Source organism: Sciurus vulgaris (assembly GCF_902686455.1).
Source record: "Sciurus vulgaris genome assembly, chromosome: 1".
NCBI lineage: Eukaryota > Metazoa > Chordata > Mammalia > Rodentia > Sciuridae > Sciurus > Sciurus vulgaris.
The window spans coordinates 156,390,192-156,410,429 of record NC_136461.1 but is presented as its reverse complement, the minus strand read 5'-3'; the positions used below and the strand labels follow the sequence as shown (position 1 = coordinate 156,410,429).

General features: G+C 39.7%; 1 protein-coding gene and 1 long non-coding RNA gene across 9 annotated transcripts in view; both read left to right on the top strand.

Moving 5' to 3' along the window:
* Positions 1-20,238, top strand: part of TPD52 (tumor protein D52) — a 151,853-nt gene that overhangs the window by 115,965 nt on the left and 15,650 nt on the right. For all 8 annotated transcript variants that reach the window (XM_079111054.1, XM_079111052.1, XM_079111047.1 and 5 more), the window contains exons 2-3: positions 9,225-9,340; positions 15,448-15,596. In XM_079111054.1, coding sequence (XP_078967180.1) covers positions 9,225-9,340; positions 15,448-15,596 — 265 coding nt within the window. The remainder of the gene's footprint in view (positions 1-9,224; positions 9,341-15,447; positions 15,597-20,238) is intronic.
* Positions 15,612-17,792, top strand: LOC306644328. Its single transcript, XR_013759282.1, has 2 exons — positions 15,612-16,809; positions 16,840-17,792. It is a non-coding gene; the product is annotated as an uncharacterized lncRNA (long non-coding RNA).

Here is a 20,238-nt window from a genome sequence, read left to right as displayed (position 1 = left end):
AACTGTCCTTAGTGGAAAGGATGTGGAATGGGCAGGTGCAAGTCAAGGGGATTGAAGAGGAAGGGGAGGCAGGCCTGAAGCCCAGCCTCATGAAAGAGCAAAGGAGAGAGAGAGCTGGAATGAGCGATGGTGCATGGGATGGTGGGGGAAACATGTCTTGTGTATCCACTTTTTAGGGGTAAGGAATGTGGGGCTCTTGAGGATAAACATTTAGTTGGAGGCACCCAGCTACTAACTGGCTTAGTCAGTTTTTATATTCCTTTCCATCTGTGTTTGCTAGTGCTGCGGTAACAAAGTGCCACAAACTGGGATGCTCAGCACAACAAAAATGGATTGCCATATGGTTCTGGAGGATTGAAGACCAAAATCAGTATGTCTACAGTGCCATGTTCCCTCTAGGGAGCCTTCCCTTGCCTCTTCTAGTGTTTGGTGGCTGCCCGCCGTCAGTCTCTGCCTCCAGCGTCATATCATTTTCCCTGTGTCTGTGAACTGTCTTCCCATGACAGTCTCTTTGATGAGATAAGGATACTAACTGTTGGATTGGTGCATGCCCTCGTCCAGGACGACCTCACCTTAACCTGATGACGTCTGCAAAGACTGGTGCGCAAAATGGCACTTTCACAGGTTCCAGGAGTTAGGAAGTTGAATGTATCTTTGAAGGGGACACATTGCTTTCCATGGCACCATCTAATTTCAAAACTTAATGCTTTCCTTTTCCTATTCTTTAAAAATATCTGTCTCCACAGTTTCCTGTCTTCATTCAAGGAAGTGTTTAAGTTAAATGACCCCCGGTTCTATTCAGATCTAACACGGTGTGAAAATGGCTAACAGAAGTCTTAATCATTATAGAAAGTCTTTCAGGGAAGCAGTGGGATGAAGGTCAAAGATGAACTGAAAGCCTTTCAGCTGGGTACCCTACATGGGGGCCTGAGCCTGCACCACGGCACCAAGCAGAGGAGCAGTGTGGTGCACAGCAGGCTCCCACTCCTGGCTTGAGTGCAGGATCCTGAAATGTGTAGAAAAGACCATGTTGCTTTCCTCATTTGAGATTTGCAGAGGTGTGTGGCAAGTAGGTGGTTATGTATGTGAAAAGAGAGACAGACACTTGCTTTGAATCTTGAGCCAATATTTCAGTTCAAATAAAATCTTTATTAACATTTGTCCTGTTCTAAGCACTGTGATTTTTTTGGGGGGTGGGGGTACTGGGGTTTGAACCCAGGGGTGTTCAACCACTGAGCCACATCCTCAGCCCTTTTTAAATATTTTATTTAGAGGCTGAGTTGCTTAGGGCCTTGCTAAATTGGTAAGGCTGGCTTTGAATTTGTGATCCTCCTGCCTCGGGCTCCCCCGCCTCAGCCTCCCCAGCTGCTGGGCTTACAGGCATGTGCCACTGTGCCCAGCTCTAGGAACTATGAGTTCTAAGATGAAAAGATAAGGGAGTGACATCAGGACTTTATAATTTAGAACTGGCATGTGTTCCCTTCTCTGAACTCTCTCCATTCTCTCAGGCCAGCCTGCCTCCCTCCTGCCCATCACACTTGCTCCCAGGGGTTCCCACCAGTCAAAAGCTTAAGGACTCTGTCTTCCTCAGATGACCCACAAGTGCTCACAAGTATCACATTTCATCAAATCTAAGACCTCAGGTTTGAAGATATCCTTTATTTTGTGTTTTTTACAATTGTTTTTTAGTTGTAGATGGACACAATGTCTTTATTTATATGGTGCCTGGGGATCCAGCCCAGTGCCCCACACATGCAAGGCAAGCACCCTACCACTGAGCCACAGCCCCCACCCTATTTTGTGTTTTATTAAGAGGCAAAAGATATTGGCAAGTTGAACTAAGAAACTATTCTTTCTTGTCACTTAAAAATTGTAGTTTTATGTGTAGTGAAAAGACTTTTAGGTTTATTTATATATGACATTTATATATAATAATTTATACATGATTTATTAAATATGACATGGGCATATTTTTTTTTGAAATCAGAAAGTTGAGGTTTTCCTAAAATGCCTTTACATTTATTGTCTCACTTGCCTGAGTTACTTTTTATCTAGGAATATTCTATGCCCATGGCATTTATTTTCTTCACACACACGTTGTCTGTGTTACAGTCCTTCTTAAGTGAGGGGTCTATAAGTAGATCTGGGGACCTCTTAGTCACTCATACCCAGTTTGCAGGTGATACAGAGCAGAGTCACAGGCCTGGTTGACCAATCTGTTGTACAGTGCCTCTTGAACTCAGATGTAAAATGTAGAAGGGTATCTTAAGACTGATGCCCTGTGTCTTCTCTGTCTCCTCCATCCTTGCTTCCCAGAGTGTGGGGCTCTCACTGGACATCCAACAGTCACCTCATTGCAGGCCACCAGCCACCCTGCTGCTAGAGGGACTTCTCAGAGGATACACTGGTCACTCCCCGACTTAACCACCTCTCAGGACACGTGGGTGGAGTTGAAGATGGGCAATAATCTGTTTGCACAACTAGATGAATAAGGAAGTAGATAAAATAATGACTTGATGGGACACAGGATCATCAATTTCAGTTCTCTTGGTACTTTCAGGCCAGTTGTTGCAGTCAGCTTTTTCACTGCTGTGACTAAAAGACCCAACTAGGACAACTGTAGAGAAGGAAAAGTTTATTTGGGGGCTCACAGTTTCAGTGGTCTCAGTCCATGGACCACTGGCTCCATTCCTTGGGGCTCAAGGTGAGGCAGAATATCATGGCAGAAAGTGGCAGAGGGAAGCAGCTCATATGGTTATCAGGATAGATAGATAGATAGATAGATAGAGAGAGAGAGAGAGAGAGAGAAAGAGAGAGAGAGAGGTCCTCCACTTGCCAAATGCAAATATATGCCTCAAAGCCACGCCCCCAATGGCCACCTCTTCCACACACCCTAGCACTTCACTTACCAGTCAGTTAATTCCTATTAGGGGGATTAATTCACTGATTGGGTTAAGACTCTCACAACCCAGTCATTTTCCCTCTGAACCCTCTCTCATTGTCTCATTTTGGGGGACCCCTCATATCCAAACTGTAACACCAGTGATGTGGAAAGTCTCTGTGGAGAAAGAATTGGCCCTGTTTTCTTGTCCTGAGGGCCTCCCCCATCTCTGTGTTGGTGTATATCTAAGAAAAATGGGAGGGGCAAGAATTTTAGGGTCAGAAGGACCATAAGTTTTTATCTTGCTCCTGTGAATCTGGGTAAATTATATACTCTCAGGGGAATCTCAAGTTTTCTGTAGAAGTAAATACTAGTCTCCTCGTCAGGTGGTGATTGTAAGGTTTTTCTATTTTTATGAGATCACATGTTATTAGAGAAAAAATATTCAGTGATACTTGTTTTGAAGCACAGTATGGAAGATTTTATCCAAGACCATCAAGGTAGATGTGGGGACCACTGCATTGGGGGTCTTGCAGTGGGGGAGGGAGACTGGCTCCACTCTGAATACAGCATAGGCAAATGGGAATTTATAGCCAGAGAGAAACATGGGGGTCTGTGGGTGGAAAATCACTAAGAGGAAGCATCAGGGGTAAGGTACATTCTGGCTAAACCAACTCAACAGGATTCTTGTTGAAGGCAGGCCAGAGTGACCAGATATCACCTGCGGGTGACCAAGAGTGAAGCAACTAATCAGAGGTCAAGGCAGATTGGATATCAGGGATGTGGATTCTGGCTAAACTGACTTAGCAGGGTTCTTTTGCTAAAACTAGATTTTACAAGGAAGTACACAGATGGGCCTAGGAAGGGTTCAAAGACCTGACTGAAGTTTGGTCAAGCAAAGAATCTTTATCTATGTAAAAATCTCCCCTCAGAGTAACTGGGGTATTAAACTTTAATAAATATTATATTAATGTTATATTCCCTCTTTATCTTTTTTGGGGGTGAAGGGGTACTGAGGATCTAGCCCAGGGCTTCATGCATACTAGGCGAGCACTCTACCACTAAGCTACATCCCCAGTCTCCACCTCGCCTCATCTTTTAAAAACAGCTTTCTCCAGATTCTGAGAAGGAACATTAAAATTAATGAACAAGTAATACTTAAAAGTATCCTCATCTCTCACCTTTCATGTTGAATGAGAAACTGTTGTATTTCTACAGCCAGATTCTCTTTCCATCTTAGGTATTGAAGTAGCTGAGCACATAAGAAACAAGCTGATGTTGAGAAAATACATAAGGTGAAGTTTGGGAACCGTAGAGTTGGAAGTGATGATGACTGGATTTGATCTAGTGGCCGGATTCTTTCATTTTTTAGTTTTATTAATGCTTCCAGATATCTTCCAAGCCTGTCCTTCAGCCCCCTACATTTGTCTTAAGTTTTCACATCAGTGATTTGAAGCATCTGTTTTCAAATCAGACTGTCTGGGTTCAAAACCCTAATTTCACCGCTCATTCAGGTGTGAGACTGGGTGGGTTGCTTATCTCCTCTGAACTTCTGTTTCCTCATCTGTAAATGGGGGTAGTTTTCCCCACCTTACGGAAATGTTGTGGGTAAATGAATGTATTTGGACTTAACTCAGATTTGGATATAAATAGGATGTACTTGTGTTGGTGGGTGTGGTTAATAACTAATATACTATGTGGTTAATAATAATATACCTTTCTGGTTATTTTGGATTTACCATTCTGTTCTTCCTTCATGTCTTTTATTTTCATTTTCTTTTTCCAGTTGATTGTCTAAAAACAAACTTTAAATAATGTTGATGATTTGCTGCCACCTACAGGCTCCTATGGGAAAGCAGAACACAACATTTACCAGCTTTTTTTCCTCCTGGTACCAGGGACTGAATGCAGGGGTGCTCTGCCATTGCACTACTTCCCAACCCTTTTTATTTTCAATCCAGGGTCTTGCTAAGTTGCCCAGGTTGGCCTTCAACTTTCATCTGCCTCACTTTCCCAAATAGCCAGGATTACAGGCATGTGCCACCACACCTGACCATTACCAGCTTCTCAGATGTGAAATATGACATTTCCATGTAGTCTAGGTGGTCCTGAACCAAACATGAATAATCCCACATCCTTGGAACCTCTTTGTTTTTCTTGGTAGCCTAATGGAATATTTAAATAGCACATAGTTAAATATGTACATAGTTGGGTATCCCTTATTTGAAATTCTTGGGACCAGAGTGTTTCAGATTTTGGAGTGTATAGAGTTTTGGGTTGCACAGACTTTACCAATTGTGCATTTCTAATTGGAAAATCCAAAATCATGAATGCTTTAAAATTCAGTAGCTTTTTGAGCATCAACTTTGGTTTTTCAGATTAGGAGTGCTCAACCTGTATCTGAATCCCTTTAGATTCTTCCTGAATTGGGTAGTACACATAAAGCATTATTAGCAACTAGATAATATATTTCTCCCTTGTTTAAGTTGATTCGAAAAGTGTTGTTTATTCAAAAGCATGGGAGGGTCTTTTCTGTTTAAGGCATGACTTAGCACCTGAATTTTGTCAGTCTTGTTTTGTTTTTGGCTCCTGTTCTAATTGAGAACTCGGGAGCTCTGAGCAGAGCATTAAAATCACGTTTAGTGCTTGTTTTGGCAGCACATATACTGCAAAAAAATAAAAACAAATAAATGTTTATAGGCAGTTCTGTTACAGTTCTTTCTGTGCTGCCTTATCTGATGGCTCCTTGTGTGCTTGTATCCTGTCCTCAGTCTCATACTCCCTTGTCACACAGTCTGACGTGGAGGGTGAATTTCCAAGTGCACACAGATCTCGGAAGTGGTTTCTGACAATACAGGGCACAGTGCCTCCTCCCAGTTTGGTTTGGCTGGCGTTGCACTAAGAGGTGCCAATGCCAGGAAGCAGGAGATGCATCGGTAAAGGCCTGGGTGCTGACCTAAGGGGCCAAGCTTTGTTTAAAAACAATAAGGAACCGCTAGAAGATTTCAAGTGGCAAGTGACATGGTCCAGCTTCTGTGATGGAAATGTTACTTAGAGTAGTCCATTCAAGATATTTTAGAGGAAACATGCAGAAGCAGTTAAACATTGAGCTTGTCTACTTGCTGATCGTACATTTGAAGTATTGTGTATGCATTTGCGAGCTTAGTCATATTCTGTTTGTCAGTCCAATTTGTGGTTTTGGAATTGTTTTATTTGCATGACTTAATTCTTTAAACACCTTCCAGGTAGGCACTGCTTTGGTACTTCACTTTGGAGATTCTTGTTATTAAACAATTACTATACAACGGGTCCTGTTCCAGGTGCCTTTGTAACATGTACACAACATACATGCACACTGGCACATTAGTTCATATACTTCTCTCATGTTTGCTGTGATAAAGGCAGCTTTTTCAACATTGTAGATCTTTTTTCTCTCTGCCTGCTTGCCTGTTAAGTCCTTCATCTGCTCCTGGCATCTTATTTTGGGCAGGTGCCACAATGATGATATGACTGCACAAGCCCTTCTCAGAAATGGTAGTAGAAGGTGGTAGGGAACAACTGCAGTGGCTGTGACACTCACTGGCAGAAATCTCAAATATGTGACATGGGAATGGGTGAGAGGACACTGAGTGCTTGCTTCAGGTGGAGATATTTAAGCGGGGTGTGTGTGGGGGGGCGGCGTGTGTGTGTCAAAAACTCAGCAGTCACATATGTTAATACATTGTTTTTGTTTTTTTTGTACTGGGGATTGAATTGAGGGGCACTTGACCCTAACCACATCCTCAGCCCTATTTTGCATTTTATTTAGAGACAGGGTCTCACTGAGTTGCTTAGAGTCTCACTGTTGCTGAAGCTGGCTGTGAACTCATGATTCTGCTGCCTCAGCCTCCTGAGCTGCTGAGATTATAGGCATGCGCCACTTCACCTGGCTTAATACATTTTTCTTTTTCTTTTTTCTTGCGGTGCTGGGGATTGAACCGAGAGGGCCTTGTGCTTGCAAGGCAAACACTCTACCAACTGAGCTATATCCCCAGCCCAATACAATGTTTTTAAAATGTCAAACTTAATGCAAACAAAATCTGTGATGAACAGAATATTGAATATTAAAAGTTTAAAGACAAGATCAGTAACAGTGCTGTCCATGTAAAGCCATTTTGGAGCCTGAGGCAAGAGGAAAAATCAGTACTGATCCTGTCTATTTACAGTTGGGTATTATGTTTGTCATGGATTCTTTGAATTAATTTTGATTTTAAAACTGCAATACGGGGCTGGGACTGTAGCTTAGTGGTAAAGTGCTTGCCTCACATGTGCAAGGCACGGGATTTGATCCTCAGCACCACATAAAAATAAATAAGGATATTGTGTCCATATGTAACTAACAAATATATTAAAAAACCTGCATTACAGTATTATTTGTGCCCACTTCCAGTTTGCACTAAGGCGTAGGACCTTACTGGCTTCATCTTAACCTTTGAATGAGGATTAAGCAAGATGATAAGGGAGAAGTGAGGGGCAGCTTCCTCCCTGGCCACTCCAGATTCAGAGCTTGTCTAACGGACTCTCTTCCAGGGGAATGGGTGCAACTGGTTTGGTTGTAAATTATGTGAAAGTGTGTGTTTCACTGTGTCCGTATGTATGGATTCTTTTTTTTTTTTTTTTTTTTTTTTTTTTGGTGGTGCTGGGGATTGAACCCAGGGCCTCATGCTTACAAGGCAAGCATTCTACCAACTGAGCTATATCCCCAACCCCCGTATGGATTCTTTTTAAAGAGTATATGGATACCTAGTGTTTGCTCAAAAAGACCCAGCAGGATGCAAACCTCACGCGTCATCTCAGCTCTTTATTCAGGGGGGTGAAATGGTGCTCACAGATCCACTCTCCTGGTGGAAAATGAGCCACTGAACAAAGAAAGGGACTGGGTTTATGTAGGTTATTTTGAGGGGTGGTTTAGTGAACATCTGTCAGTTTTGCTTAGACAGTTGGAAATGTGCGTCTTCGGTCAAGGTCAGTGGACAATGCCTAAAAAGGATTTTGCTTTGGAGGAAATAACGCCTCCCAGAGACTGTTTTCTTTGAGGATGATAAAGCATCCTCTTTGCCTGCAGCCAGCTTCTGGAAAACATTCGTCTTGGGAGATGAGAGCTGTCAGTGCATGGCCTTCACTCCCTTTTCTTGTCCCCAGGTTTTACTATTTTGGGAATTTTTATTCTCCATATCCATTACTAGCACTGAGCATTGAACCCAGGAGTGCTGTACCACTGAGCTACGTGGGAAGAAATGGATGGGACATTGAGTTCATTCCATGATGTTTCTCCACTGTTTTTCTTTTCTTTTTGTGGAGCTGGGGATGGAACCCAGGACCTCACACATCCTAGGCAAGTGCTCTGCCACTGAGGTTTCTCCCCATCTTTGAGGTTTTCAAATGTTGGGTTTGATCACCACAGGAAGCTAAAGATGTGCCCAATATTCTCCCAGGGGCTAGTGTGAAGGGGCTAAAATCTTGTATCTAATTTATGCTAATTTACTTGTGTAGCATCTTATAGATATAACCTGGGCAGACCCTGTTCTCAGCCTCTCTTCTGCTCTGTCATAACTGTCTGGTGATTGAGAATGTGACCAGAAGCTAGTAGAGGCTATGCTTTCTTTTTCTTTTTTTTTTCTACCACCCCTGTCCCTTTTTATATTTTTAAATTTACTTTTTTTTTTTGGTAAACGTGATCGATTATTTATTTATTTATTTATTTATTTTTGGATTGAACCCAGAGGGACTCACTTAACCACTGACTGAGCCACATCTCCACCTTTTTTTTTTTGAGACAGGGAGGGTCTCACTAAGTTGCTTTGGCTATGAAGTTAGAATCCTCCTGTCTCAGCCTCCTCCTGATCCCCTGGGATGACAGGCATGTGTCCTCATGCCCAGCTAAGTTTTGCATTTCATTTTATTTTTATTTGTTAATTTTTTTTAGTTGTAGATGGACACAATATCTTTATTTTATCTATCTGTCTGTCTGTCTATCTATCTATCCATCCGTTTATCTATTTATAGTGCTGAACATTGAAACCAGCAGTGCCTCACATGACCTAGGCAAGCCCTCTACCACTGAACTTAGAGGCTGTATTTTTTAAATTCATGTTTTGGCAGTCTAAGTCAGTAGTTTCCGTATAGCCCAGACTTCACTTGTCTTTTCCTGGGGAGAGCCTGGTTGTGTGAAGGTATAGAAAGGTGATGTGTAGATCTAACCTAATTGACTTTATTCTGGCCAGTTTGGTAGAGCAACCTAAAGGAGAATTTTACTGACCTTTCACAATTGACAGACTTTTCTTTTTCTTTTTTTATCCCCAAGGTCTGTTGAGGACAGACACAGTACCCGAGGAAGGAGAAGATGCTGCAGCCACACTCAATGCCACAGAGACGCTTTCAGAAGAGGAACAAGAGGAGCTGAGAAGAGAACTTGTAAAGGTAAAGGAGCCCATTCCTTTTATATCCTGGTGTTTTGCACTTAATATGCAGCATCCGTAGTTCCTCTAAAGCATGTGGGAATGGCTTGTAGTGAGTTCTAGGGAAGCGAAAGCACTCTGTGTTTAGTTGCCTAAATTAGGTCTTGCTTCAGGAGAGGAGATGGAAGGGGATGATTCCAGTTTGTTTTTGTATGACAAAACATATGCGTCAGGTGGGTCTTAGAAGAAGCGTGTGAGGTGGGAATCGAGGGGAAGAATGCCCACGAATCTCCTAAGGGACATTGCTGAGCCTGGTATGTGCGCTCTTCAGCTGCACCCATGATTACTCTGTCCTTGCCTGTGTTCTGGATGTGGACACCCCTGAACCTCCTGTCCTCCAACTCCATTCCTCCCTCCCTCCTTTCCTTCCTTCAGCTTCTGGCCGACTTCCAAATTCTAACTTCCTTTCTTCTATAAAATTCACATAACATAAAATTAACTGTTTTGCTGGGCACCATGGTGCATCTGTAAAATCACAGTGACTTGGGCGGCTGAGGCAGGAGGATTTCAAGTTTGAAGTCAGACGGGGCAATTTAGCAAGATCCTGATTCAAAATAAAACAATAAAAAGGACTGGAGACGTAACTCAGTGGTAGAGCACCCCTAGTTCAGTTCCTAGTACTGGAAAAAAAAAAAAAAAAAAAGAACTGTTTTAAAATTGTACAATTCAGTAGCATTTAGTGCATTCACACTGTTGTGTACTATTACTTCTTTCAAGTTCCAAATATTTTCTCTTGCTCCAAAGAAGACTTCCATACTCTCTGATTTCCCTTCTCTCAGCCCCTGGAAATAGCTAATCTGCTTGTGTCTCTATGGATTTAATTGCTTTCTGGATATTTCATGTAAATGGAATCATGCCATGTATGACCTTTCGTATCTGGTTTCTTTTGCTTAGCATAATGTTTTCAAGGTTTATCCATGTTGTAGTATGTGTTAATACTTCATTTTTATGGCTGAGTAATATTCCATTGTAATATCCTAGCATATTTCATTTCTTCATTCATCCATTGATGGACATTTGTGTAGTTTCCACCTTTTGTGGATAGTGAGCTTGCAACATATATGTACAAATATTTGTTACACCTGGAAGTGGAATTGCTTTGTCATATGGTGATTCTACTTTAACTTTTTTTGGAGAACCACCAAGTTATGTTATCATCAGCCATTTGTTCACATCCTTGATAAAACGTTATTTTCTGTCTCCCTAATAGCCATTCTAAGTGGGTGTGAAGTGGTATCTCATTGTGGTTTTGACTTGTATTTCTCTAATGACTAGTGATATGGAGCATCTATTCGTGTGCTCATTGACCATTAGTCTCTCTTGGAGAAATGTCTTTTCAAGTCCTTTGCCCATTTAAGCAATTGGGTTGGTTGTCTGTTGTGGAGATGTAAGTGTGTGTGTGTGTGTGTGTGTGTGTGTGTGTATTTATTTATTCTGGATTCTAGACCCTTGTTAGATACACAATGACCAAATGTTTTCTTCTATCCTGTAGGCTATTTTTTTTACTTTCTCAATAGTATCCCTTGATGTGTTTTAATTTTTGAAAAATTCCAATTTTTTCCCCTCTCTCGTTGCTTGTGGTTTTGGTGTTATATATAAAAACCCATTTCCAGGGCTGGAGTTGTGGCTCAGTGGTAGAGCACTCACCTACCATGTACGAGACACTGGGTTTCTCAGCACTGCATATAAATAAAAATAAAGGTTCATCAACAGCTAAAAATATATTTAAAATATCCATTTCCAAATCTCAAATCATAAAGATTTGTCCCTGTGTTTTCTTCTAATATTTTTATAGTGTTAGCTCTTACATTTAAAGCCCTTTGTTTATTTTGAGTTAATCTCTGGTTTGTGATGGGGTTCCAAGTTCATTCTTTTGCATGTGGATATTTAGCTGTCTCAGACTTTTCTTCTCCAGTAAATGCTCTTGATATCCTTATCAAAAATCAATTAACCATATATGGGTTTATTTCTGAGCTTTTACATTCCTGTAGACATTTCCTCTTAGAATGGTACTATGCTGTTTTGGTTATTGTAGCTTCGTAGTAAGTTTTGAAATCTGGAAGTATGAGTCCTTGACCTTATCTTCTTTTAAAAATTGTTACTCAGTGTCCCTTGCAATTCCATATGGACTTCAGAATCTGCTTTTTTTTTTTTTTTTTGTACCAGGGATTGAACCCAGGGGTGTTTAATTACTGAGCCATATCCCCAGCCCTTTTTATTGTTTATTTTGGGACAGAGTCTCACTAAATTGCTTAGGGCCTCGATAAATTACTGAGGCTGTCTTTGAACTTGGGATCCTCCTGCATCAACCTCGAGAGTCAATGGAATTACAGGTGTTCACCACTGCTCCCAGCAGAATCTGCTTTTTCTACCACAAAAAATACCACTGGAATTTTGATAGGACTGGCTTTGAATCTGTAGATTGATTTGGTGAATATTGCTATCTTAACAATATTAAGTCTTCAGTCCATGAACATAGAATGTCTTCCCATTTATTTGGGTCATCTTCAATTTTATTTAGCAGTGTTTTGTAGTTTTCTGTATATAACTTATACTTCCTTAGTTTATTCCTTTAAAATTTTTTTTTTTTTTTTTTTTTTTTTTTTGTGTAGTTGCCTATTCTGGATGTTGCATGTAAATGGAATTGTGTAACACATGGTCATTTGTGATTGCTTCTTTTACTTTATTTTGTTATTTTTTTTTACTTTGTGTAATGTTTTCAAGGTTCACTCCTGTTATGGCACATACCATGACTTAGTAGCTGAACAGTATTCTGTTACATGGCCACATTTTGTTTTTCCATTCCTCAGTTGATGGACATTTAGGTTGTTTTCACTCTGGGCAGTTATACAGTAATACTGCTATGAACATTTGTATACAGGTTTTTCTGGGGACATATGTTTTCAGTTCTCTTAGTTAAATACCTAGGAGTAGAACTGCCAGGACATAAAATATTTTTGAGGAACTGTCCAACTGCTTTGCTGCAAAACTGCATTATTTTTATCTTCCCACCAACAGTAACTGAGGTTGCAGTTTCTCTTTGTCCTTGCCAACACTGGTTAATGTCTGTCTTTTTGGTTACAGCAGTCCTAATGGATGGAAAGTGATACTTCTATTGATGTGGATGGTCTTTTCATTTGCTTATCGTCATTTACGTATCTCCTTGCAAGAAATGTCTATTCAAGTCTTTTTCCCATTTAAATTGAATTATTTATCTTTTTGTTATTGAGCTGTAAGTTTCTTTATATATTTTGGATACTAGACCAGATATATTATATATATAAATTTAACTTTCAGGTACTTAATTTGAAGATACTTGGCCCAGTCCATCAGTTTTTCTTATTTGGTACTGGGGTTGTACCCAGAGGTGCTCTACCACTGAGCTATACCCCCAGCAGTTTTTATTTTTTGAGACAGGATTTTTTTTTCTCTACCTATTTTATTGATGTATTGTAGTTGTCCATATTGATGGGATTATTGTTATATGTTTGTACATGCACACAACATAATTTTTCAAGACAGGATCTTGCTAAGTTGCTGAGACTGACCTTGAACTCGCAGTCCTCCTACCTTAAGCTCCCTAGTCACTGGTATTACAGACCTGCAACACTGTACCTGACTTGTCAGTTGTCATTTTTATTCTGTGATAATATATTTTGAAGCTCAGCAGTTTTTAATTTTGACAAAGTCTAATTTATGTCTTTCTGTGGTTGCTTGTGGTTTACGTGTTGTATCTAAGAAACCATTGCCCAAATCAAGATCTTGAAGATTTGCCTCAGCATTTCATTCTGAGAGTTATATGGTTTAGTTCCTATGTTTTGGTATCTAATCCATTTGGGTTAATTTTTTGTGTATGAATTGAACTTTATTCTTTTATCCAAAAAATGGAAATTCATTTGTCCAAGTCATATTTGTTGGGGGAATAAAATCCCTATTTTTTCTCCACTAAATTGTCTTGGCCACATTCATTGAAAACTAGTTCGCTTAATTTTCTTCCACTGATCTGTACGCATGCATGTTCTTCCCTGCCTCTCCTCCCCTCTTTATTGGTACTCGGGGTTGAAGCCACAGCCTCAAACAAGCTAGGCAGGCAGTGTATGACTGCGCTATGTCCCCAGTCCTCCCATGTCTGTTCTTAATGCCAGGAACCACAGTCTCTGCTAATAGAACCTATTGTGCCTTTTTCACTCGTTATTTTTTATTTGTGTCAGAGATTCTTAATGATGTTCTTTAATGCTTTTAAGGTCATTGTGTGTGTGTTGAATTATGGAATGGCAGCTGTGTTGGGCTGTATGTTACCACAGGCTCACCAGCAAAAGCAGGGAATACGTTGGGTTCTGCCTTGTGGGGAAGGCTTACAGTGGTCTTTCTTTACCACTTTCATTAGGGGAAATTGGCACCTCAGAAAACTGAGGGTAGGAAGCTTACTATGTAGGTTTCTGTGAAGAACCTGGGGATTTGGCGTTTTTGGGAAAGAAAGGTGTTGGAAAGGTAAGAGTGTATGATGAGGCCCCTGGGTTCAGTTCCCAGTACCACCAAAAAAAGAAAAAGGGGTGGTGATCAACCCAACCTTTGGTCTGTAAGAATTAATCATTAGTCACAAAGATTTGTTAGTTCTTTCAGAACTTTAACCAAGTCTCTCATTCTTAAATCATTGAGAAATGGAGTCTGGAAACCTGGGTTGAACTTGTGGCTCCTGTGTTACTTGTTGAATGACTTTGGGCAAATCCTTCAATTTACTCAATTTTAAACCATATTCACTCCTCTTCTACTGCCTTTTTATGTTCCACTTCATCAGCATTAATCTTAAAATGTGACTTTCAAAACTGGTGTGATACTTGAGATTATCTCCAACAGGCACAGAGCATCATCCGTCAGCTTGTTCTGGACGTGCCGTCCAGTTAAGCCATCTAAGAACTGTGTGGATGGAGTATTCTTTTTCTGGTAGCCATGTCGTGTTTGATATAGTCTTCTCTCCATTGTGGAGCACTATATTTTTCATTTCATGTTCTCTAAAGATTTAATTAGCAGCGAAAACAGTTGACTTAGCTATATTGTATGTTGTTTTTAAAGGTTGTATTGTCTTTGAGGTCATAGAAGTGTGCTGGTGAGGACTGAGAGTATGGCTTGGCAGCAAGCTAAGGGAAACATTTCTGTAAGAGTCTAGAATAATAAGGAGCATACCTTAGGGACCTAATTTTTTAGTTTCCTAGGACCAAAAAAAAAAATTTCTTCCATGTGGTGTGTTTCCCTGTGTGAGCCGACTCTTCTTCTGATTTCCTGGTTTAGCCTTTTCTCCTGCTCTTTCTTTTCTTTGTAGCACCTGCTTACAGTTTTAGCTTCCACAGCATCTCATAATCTCACCGAGTCCTAGCTGTACCTTAAGGCTTCTTCCTCCAGCTTTTTCAGCTTCTCCTCCCAGGGTTATCTCAGTTTCTCAAACTAAACTCCTGGATGAGAGAACAGTCAAGCACCTCTCTCCCACCAGTCATATCACTGGTTTGTGGCCACTCAGCAGGCGACTGGCCTTGGATCACTGACCCCCAGAGGATCTCCACAGGCCTCTGTGGAGGGCAGTTTGATTTATTATGGCAGTTTCTTTGGCAGGCATGGGAAATGACGTACCCAGTATGAAGTCATGAAATATGCAAGAAAGTTGAGTTTGAGTGTGGGTTGGTTGTGCATGTTTTGGTGGGGACTGAAGATTATTTTGATATTATATACAAATAGGAGCTTTTGTGGGCATTCAAGTAGTGTTGAAATATATTTGAGTATTATCCATTTGAAAGGATTTGCAACTCTAAACTGCCATGAGATAACTGAGTAAGGAACTTCAGGGGGAGAGAAGGCAGAGGACATCTCAACAGGAATTTGAACAACTACCTGGGGAGAGAAATGAACAGAGAAGACCTGCAAGTAGCCAGTTTACTTAACAACATGCTTTTAAAGAGACAGATAAAGGAATGAATTTTAAAATCACTCTGGGATTTTGAATAGAGTTTTGCTCTAATGTTCTTAACTTACTGAATAACTTTTGCCATATTCCTAACCCAAACACCTTCCTCATAGGTAGAAGAAGAAATCCAGACGCTGTCTCAAGTGTTAGCAGCAAAAGAGAAGCATCTAACAGAGATCAAGAGGAAACTTGGAATCAATTCACTACAGGAACTAAAACAGAACATTGCCAAAGGATGGCAAGATGTGACGGCAACAACTGCGTATGTTCCCTCAATCATACATTTTTCTAGACAATGTGAAGGACATTTTTGTACCTTTTCTTTGGGGAGGGGAAGATAAAGGCAATGAGGACACTTGGATAGCTTTTCTTTAAATCACACAGGGCGCTTTCCATTTCTCAAGTGTACCTGACTCTATTCTAACTGTTGTAGGGAATAGAAAGAAAACCAGCCTCATATTTAAGTTGGAAAAAACAAAATTCAATTCTAAAAATGTTATACAGTAGTTCTCCCTTACCACAGTTGTTTCCTGAGGTTTCAGTTTCTTGCAGTCAACTACAACCTGAGAATATTAAATGAAAAATTTCAGAAATAATAATTCATAAGTTTTAAATTGCATGCCATTCTGAGTAACATGATAAAATTTCTTGCTATTTAGTAAAGGAAACAATTAGATGTAAGAGAGAACCTACAGAAAAGGAGAAAATCTTTGCTAGCTACTCTTTTGACAGAGGATTAATATCTAGAATATATAAACACAAAAACTTTACATTAATAAGTAAAATAACCCAATTAGTAAATGGACAAATGAATTGAACAGACAGTTCTCCATAGAATAAATATAAATGGCCAATAAATATATGAAAACATGTTCATCATTAGCAATAAGGGAAATGCAAGTCAAAAGTACACTGAGGGGCTGGGGATATAGCTCAGTTGGCAGAGTGCTTGCCTTGCAAGCATAAGGCCCTGGGTTCAGTCCCCAGCACTGAAAAAAAAAACAAAAACAAAAACAAAAAAACCCCAAAACAAACAAACAAGCAAAAAACTACACTGAGAGTCAGGCATGGTTGAGCACACCTATAATCCCAGTGGCATGGGAAACTGAGGCAGGAGGATGGCGAGTTCATACCCATCCTCAACAAAAGTGAGGTGCCAAGTAACTCAGCGAGACCCTGTCTTTAAATAAAATACAAAATAGGACTGGGGATGTGGCTCAGTGGCCGAGTACCCCTGAGTTCAATCCCTGGTATCCCCCAAAACCAAAAAATTATACTGAGATTTCATCTCACATCAGTTAGAATGGCATTCATCAAGAATACAAATATTAATAAATGCTGGAGAGGATGTGGAGAAAAAGGAACACTTTTACACTGTTGGTGAAATTATAAATTAGTACAACTGCTATGGAAATCAGTGTGGAGATTCCTCAAAACACTAGTCATGGAACCACCGTATGACCTAGTTATACCTAGTTATGACCTAGTTAGACCGTATGACCTAGTTCTTGGTCTCTGTCCTAAAGAATTAAAGTCTTTACACTACAGTGATACATGCATACCCATGTTTATAGCAGCACAATTCACATAGCCAAGCTATGGAACCAGTCTACGTGTCTGTCAGTGAATAAGTAGATAAAGAAGAGTTTTATTCATCCATAAAGAAAAATGAAACTATGTCATTTGAAGGAAAATGGGCAGAGCTAGAGAATCATTATGTTAAACAAAATAAGTCCAACTCAGAAGGTTAAGTGATGTATGTTTTCTATTTTATGTGGAAGCTAGGGAGGAAAAAGGAAAAGAAAGGTGGGGGCAGATCTCATGAAAATCAAAGGCAGCTTAGTAGAAGAAAGGGACTGAGGGCATTGGAGAGGGAAGAGGGAAGTGCTGAGGAGGGATATTGGCCAAATTATTGTATGCACATATGAATATGTACAGCAAATGCCATCGTTATGTACAACTATAATGCACCAATGAAAAAATGTGGGGAAAAATATATCCCTGCCATTAGGCACTTCCACAGATCATTAAAAAAAAAAAAAAAGAGAAATCTCTTGTTGTCCTGCTACCCAGCCTTAGTCACTTAGAAGCCACATAGGAGAAAGCAGTATATGCAGAGCTTGTGAGATCTGTGGTTTTAACAGTGGTGGTCCTGGAACATGTATCCCCATCACATTAGGGAGGGGACTACTGTATATTGACTTTCCAAATATATATATAGTGTAATTTAGTCCTCAGAATAACTCACTAGAGTATTGGTAAGACAACCCTAGATAAGGAAACAGGCTCAGATAAGTGAAGTTTTGAGGTCACATTACCTCTCAATGTGAATGGAGTCAAGATTTGAATTCAAATCTGGTCAACTATGCAGCCAGTCTGGTTTTTTTTTTTTTTTTTTTCTTTTTTATTCATTGTACATAAATGGTGAACAACTTTCATTTCTCTGGTTGTACATAAAGTAGAGTCACACTGTTTGTGTGATCATACATGTACGTAGGATAATGATGTTTGTCTCATTCTATTATCTTTCCTTCTCCCACCCTCTCCCCACCCCTCATTTTCCTCTATACAATTCATCCTTCCTCCATTCTTGTCTCCCCCGACCCCTATTATGTATCATTATCCACTTATCAGAGAAATCATTCGGCCTTTTGTTTTTTGAGATTGACTTATTTCACTTAGCATGATATTCTCCAACTCCATCTATTTACCTGCAAATGCTATAATTTTATTCTTCTTTATGGGTGAATAATATTCCATTGTGTATACATACCACAGTTTCTTTATCCATTCATCTTAAGTCATCTAGGTTGGTTCCACAATCTAGCTATTGTGAATTGAGCTGTTATAAAAATGTCAATTTTTATAACAGCTGTGTCACTGTAGTATGCTGATTTTAAGTCCTTTGGGTTTAGGCCAAGGAGTGGGATAGCTGGGTCAAATGGTGGTTCCCTTCCAAGTTTTCTAAGGAATCTCCATACTGCTTTCCAGAATGGCTGCACCAATTTGCAACCCCACCAGCAATGTATGAGTGTACCTTTTCCCCCACATCTTTGCCAACACCTACTGTTGCTTATATTCTTGATAATAGACATTGTAATTGGGGCGAGATGAAATCTTAAGGTACTATTGATTTGCATTTCTTTTATTACTACAGATGTTGAACATTTTTTCATACTTTCTGTTGATTACTTATAGATCTCCTGTGAAGTGTCTTCTCATTTCCTTAGTCCATTTATTGATTGGGTTATTTGTATTCTTGGTGTAAAGTTTTTTGAGTTCTTTATAGATTCTGGAGATTAGTGCTCTATCTGAAGTGTGTGTGGCAAAGATTTTCTCCCACTCTGTAGGCGCTTTCTTCACATTGTTGATTGTTTCCTTTGCTGAGAAAAAGCTTTTTAGTTTGAATCTATCCCAATTAATGATTCCTGCTTTTATTTCTTGTGCTTTGGGAGTCAAGTTAAGGAAGTCTGGTCCTAAGCTGACATGATGAAGATTGGGATCTACCTTTTCTTCTATAAGATGCAGGGTCTCTGGTCTGATTCCAAGGTCCTTGATCCATTTTGGGTTGAGATTTGTGCAGGGTGAGAGATATGGGTTTAGTTTAATTTTGCTGCATATGGATTTCCAGCTTTCCTAGCACCATTTGTTGAAGAGGCTATATTTTCTCCATTGTATGTTTTTGGCACGTTTGTCTAGTATTAGATAACTGTATTTATGTGGGTTTGTCCTCTATTCTGTACCATTGGTCTACCTGTCTATTTTGGAGTGCCAATACAATGCTATTTTTGTTATTATTGCTCTGTAGTATAGTTGAAGGTCTGGTATTGTGATGTCACCTGCTTCACTCTTCCTGCTAAGGATTGCTTTAGCTATTCTGGGTCTCTTAGTCTTCCAAATGAATTTCATGATTGCTTTCTCTATTTCTATGAGGTATGTCATTGGAATTCTAATTGGAATTGCATTGAATTTGTATAGTGCTTTTGGTAGTATGGCCATTTTGACAATATTAATTCTGCTGTCTGAGAACATGGGAGATCTTTCCATCTTCTAAGGTTTTCTTTAATTTCTTTCTTTATTGTTCTGTAGTTCTCATTGTAGAGGTCTTTCACCTCTTTTTGTTAGATTAATTCCCAAGTATTTTATTTTTTTGAGGCTATTGTGAATGGGTAATTTTCCTAATTTCTCTTTCAGAGGATTCATCACTTATGAATAAAAATGCATTAGATTTATGAGCATTGATTTTATATCCTGCTACTTTGCTGAATTCATTTATGAGTTCTAAAAGTTTTCTGGTGGAATTTTTCAGCTCCTCCAAATACAGAATTATGTCATCGGCAAATAGTGATAGTTTGAGTTCTTCTTTTCCTGTTTGTATCCCTTTAATTTCTTTGGTCTTTCTAATTGCTCTGGCTAGAGTTTCAAGAATGATATTGAATAGAAGTGGTGAAAGAGGGCATCCCTGCCTTGTTCCAGTTTTTAGGGGAAATGCTTTCTGTTTCTCTCCATTTAGAATGATGTTGGCCGTGGGCTTAGCATAGATAGCCTTTACAATGTTGAGGTAAGTTCCTACTATCCCTATTTTGTCTAGTGTTTTAAGCATGAAGAGGTGCTATATTTTATCAAATGTTCTTTCTGCATCTATTGAAATAATCATATGATTCTTATTGCTGATGTAGTAAATTACATTTATTGATTTCCGGATGTTGAATCAACCTTGCATCCCTGTGATGAAACCCATTTGTTCATGGTGCACTATCTTTTTAATATGTTTTGTATGCGCTTTGCTAAAATTTTGTTAAGAACTTTTGCATCTATGTTCATTAGGGATAGTGGTCTGAAATTTTCTTTACTTGATGTGTTTTTGTCTGGTTTTTGTGTCCGGTAATATGAGCTTCATAGAA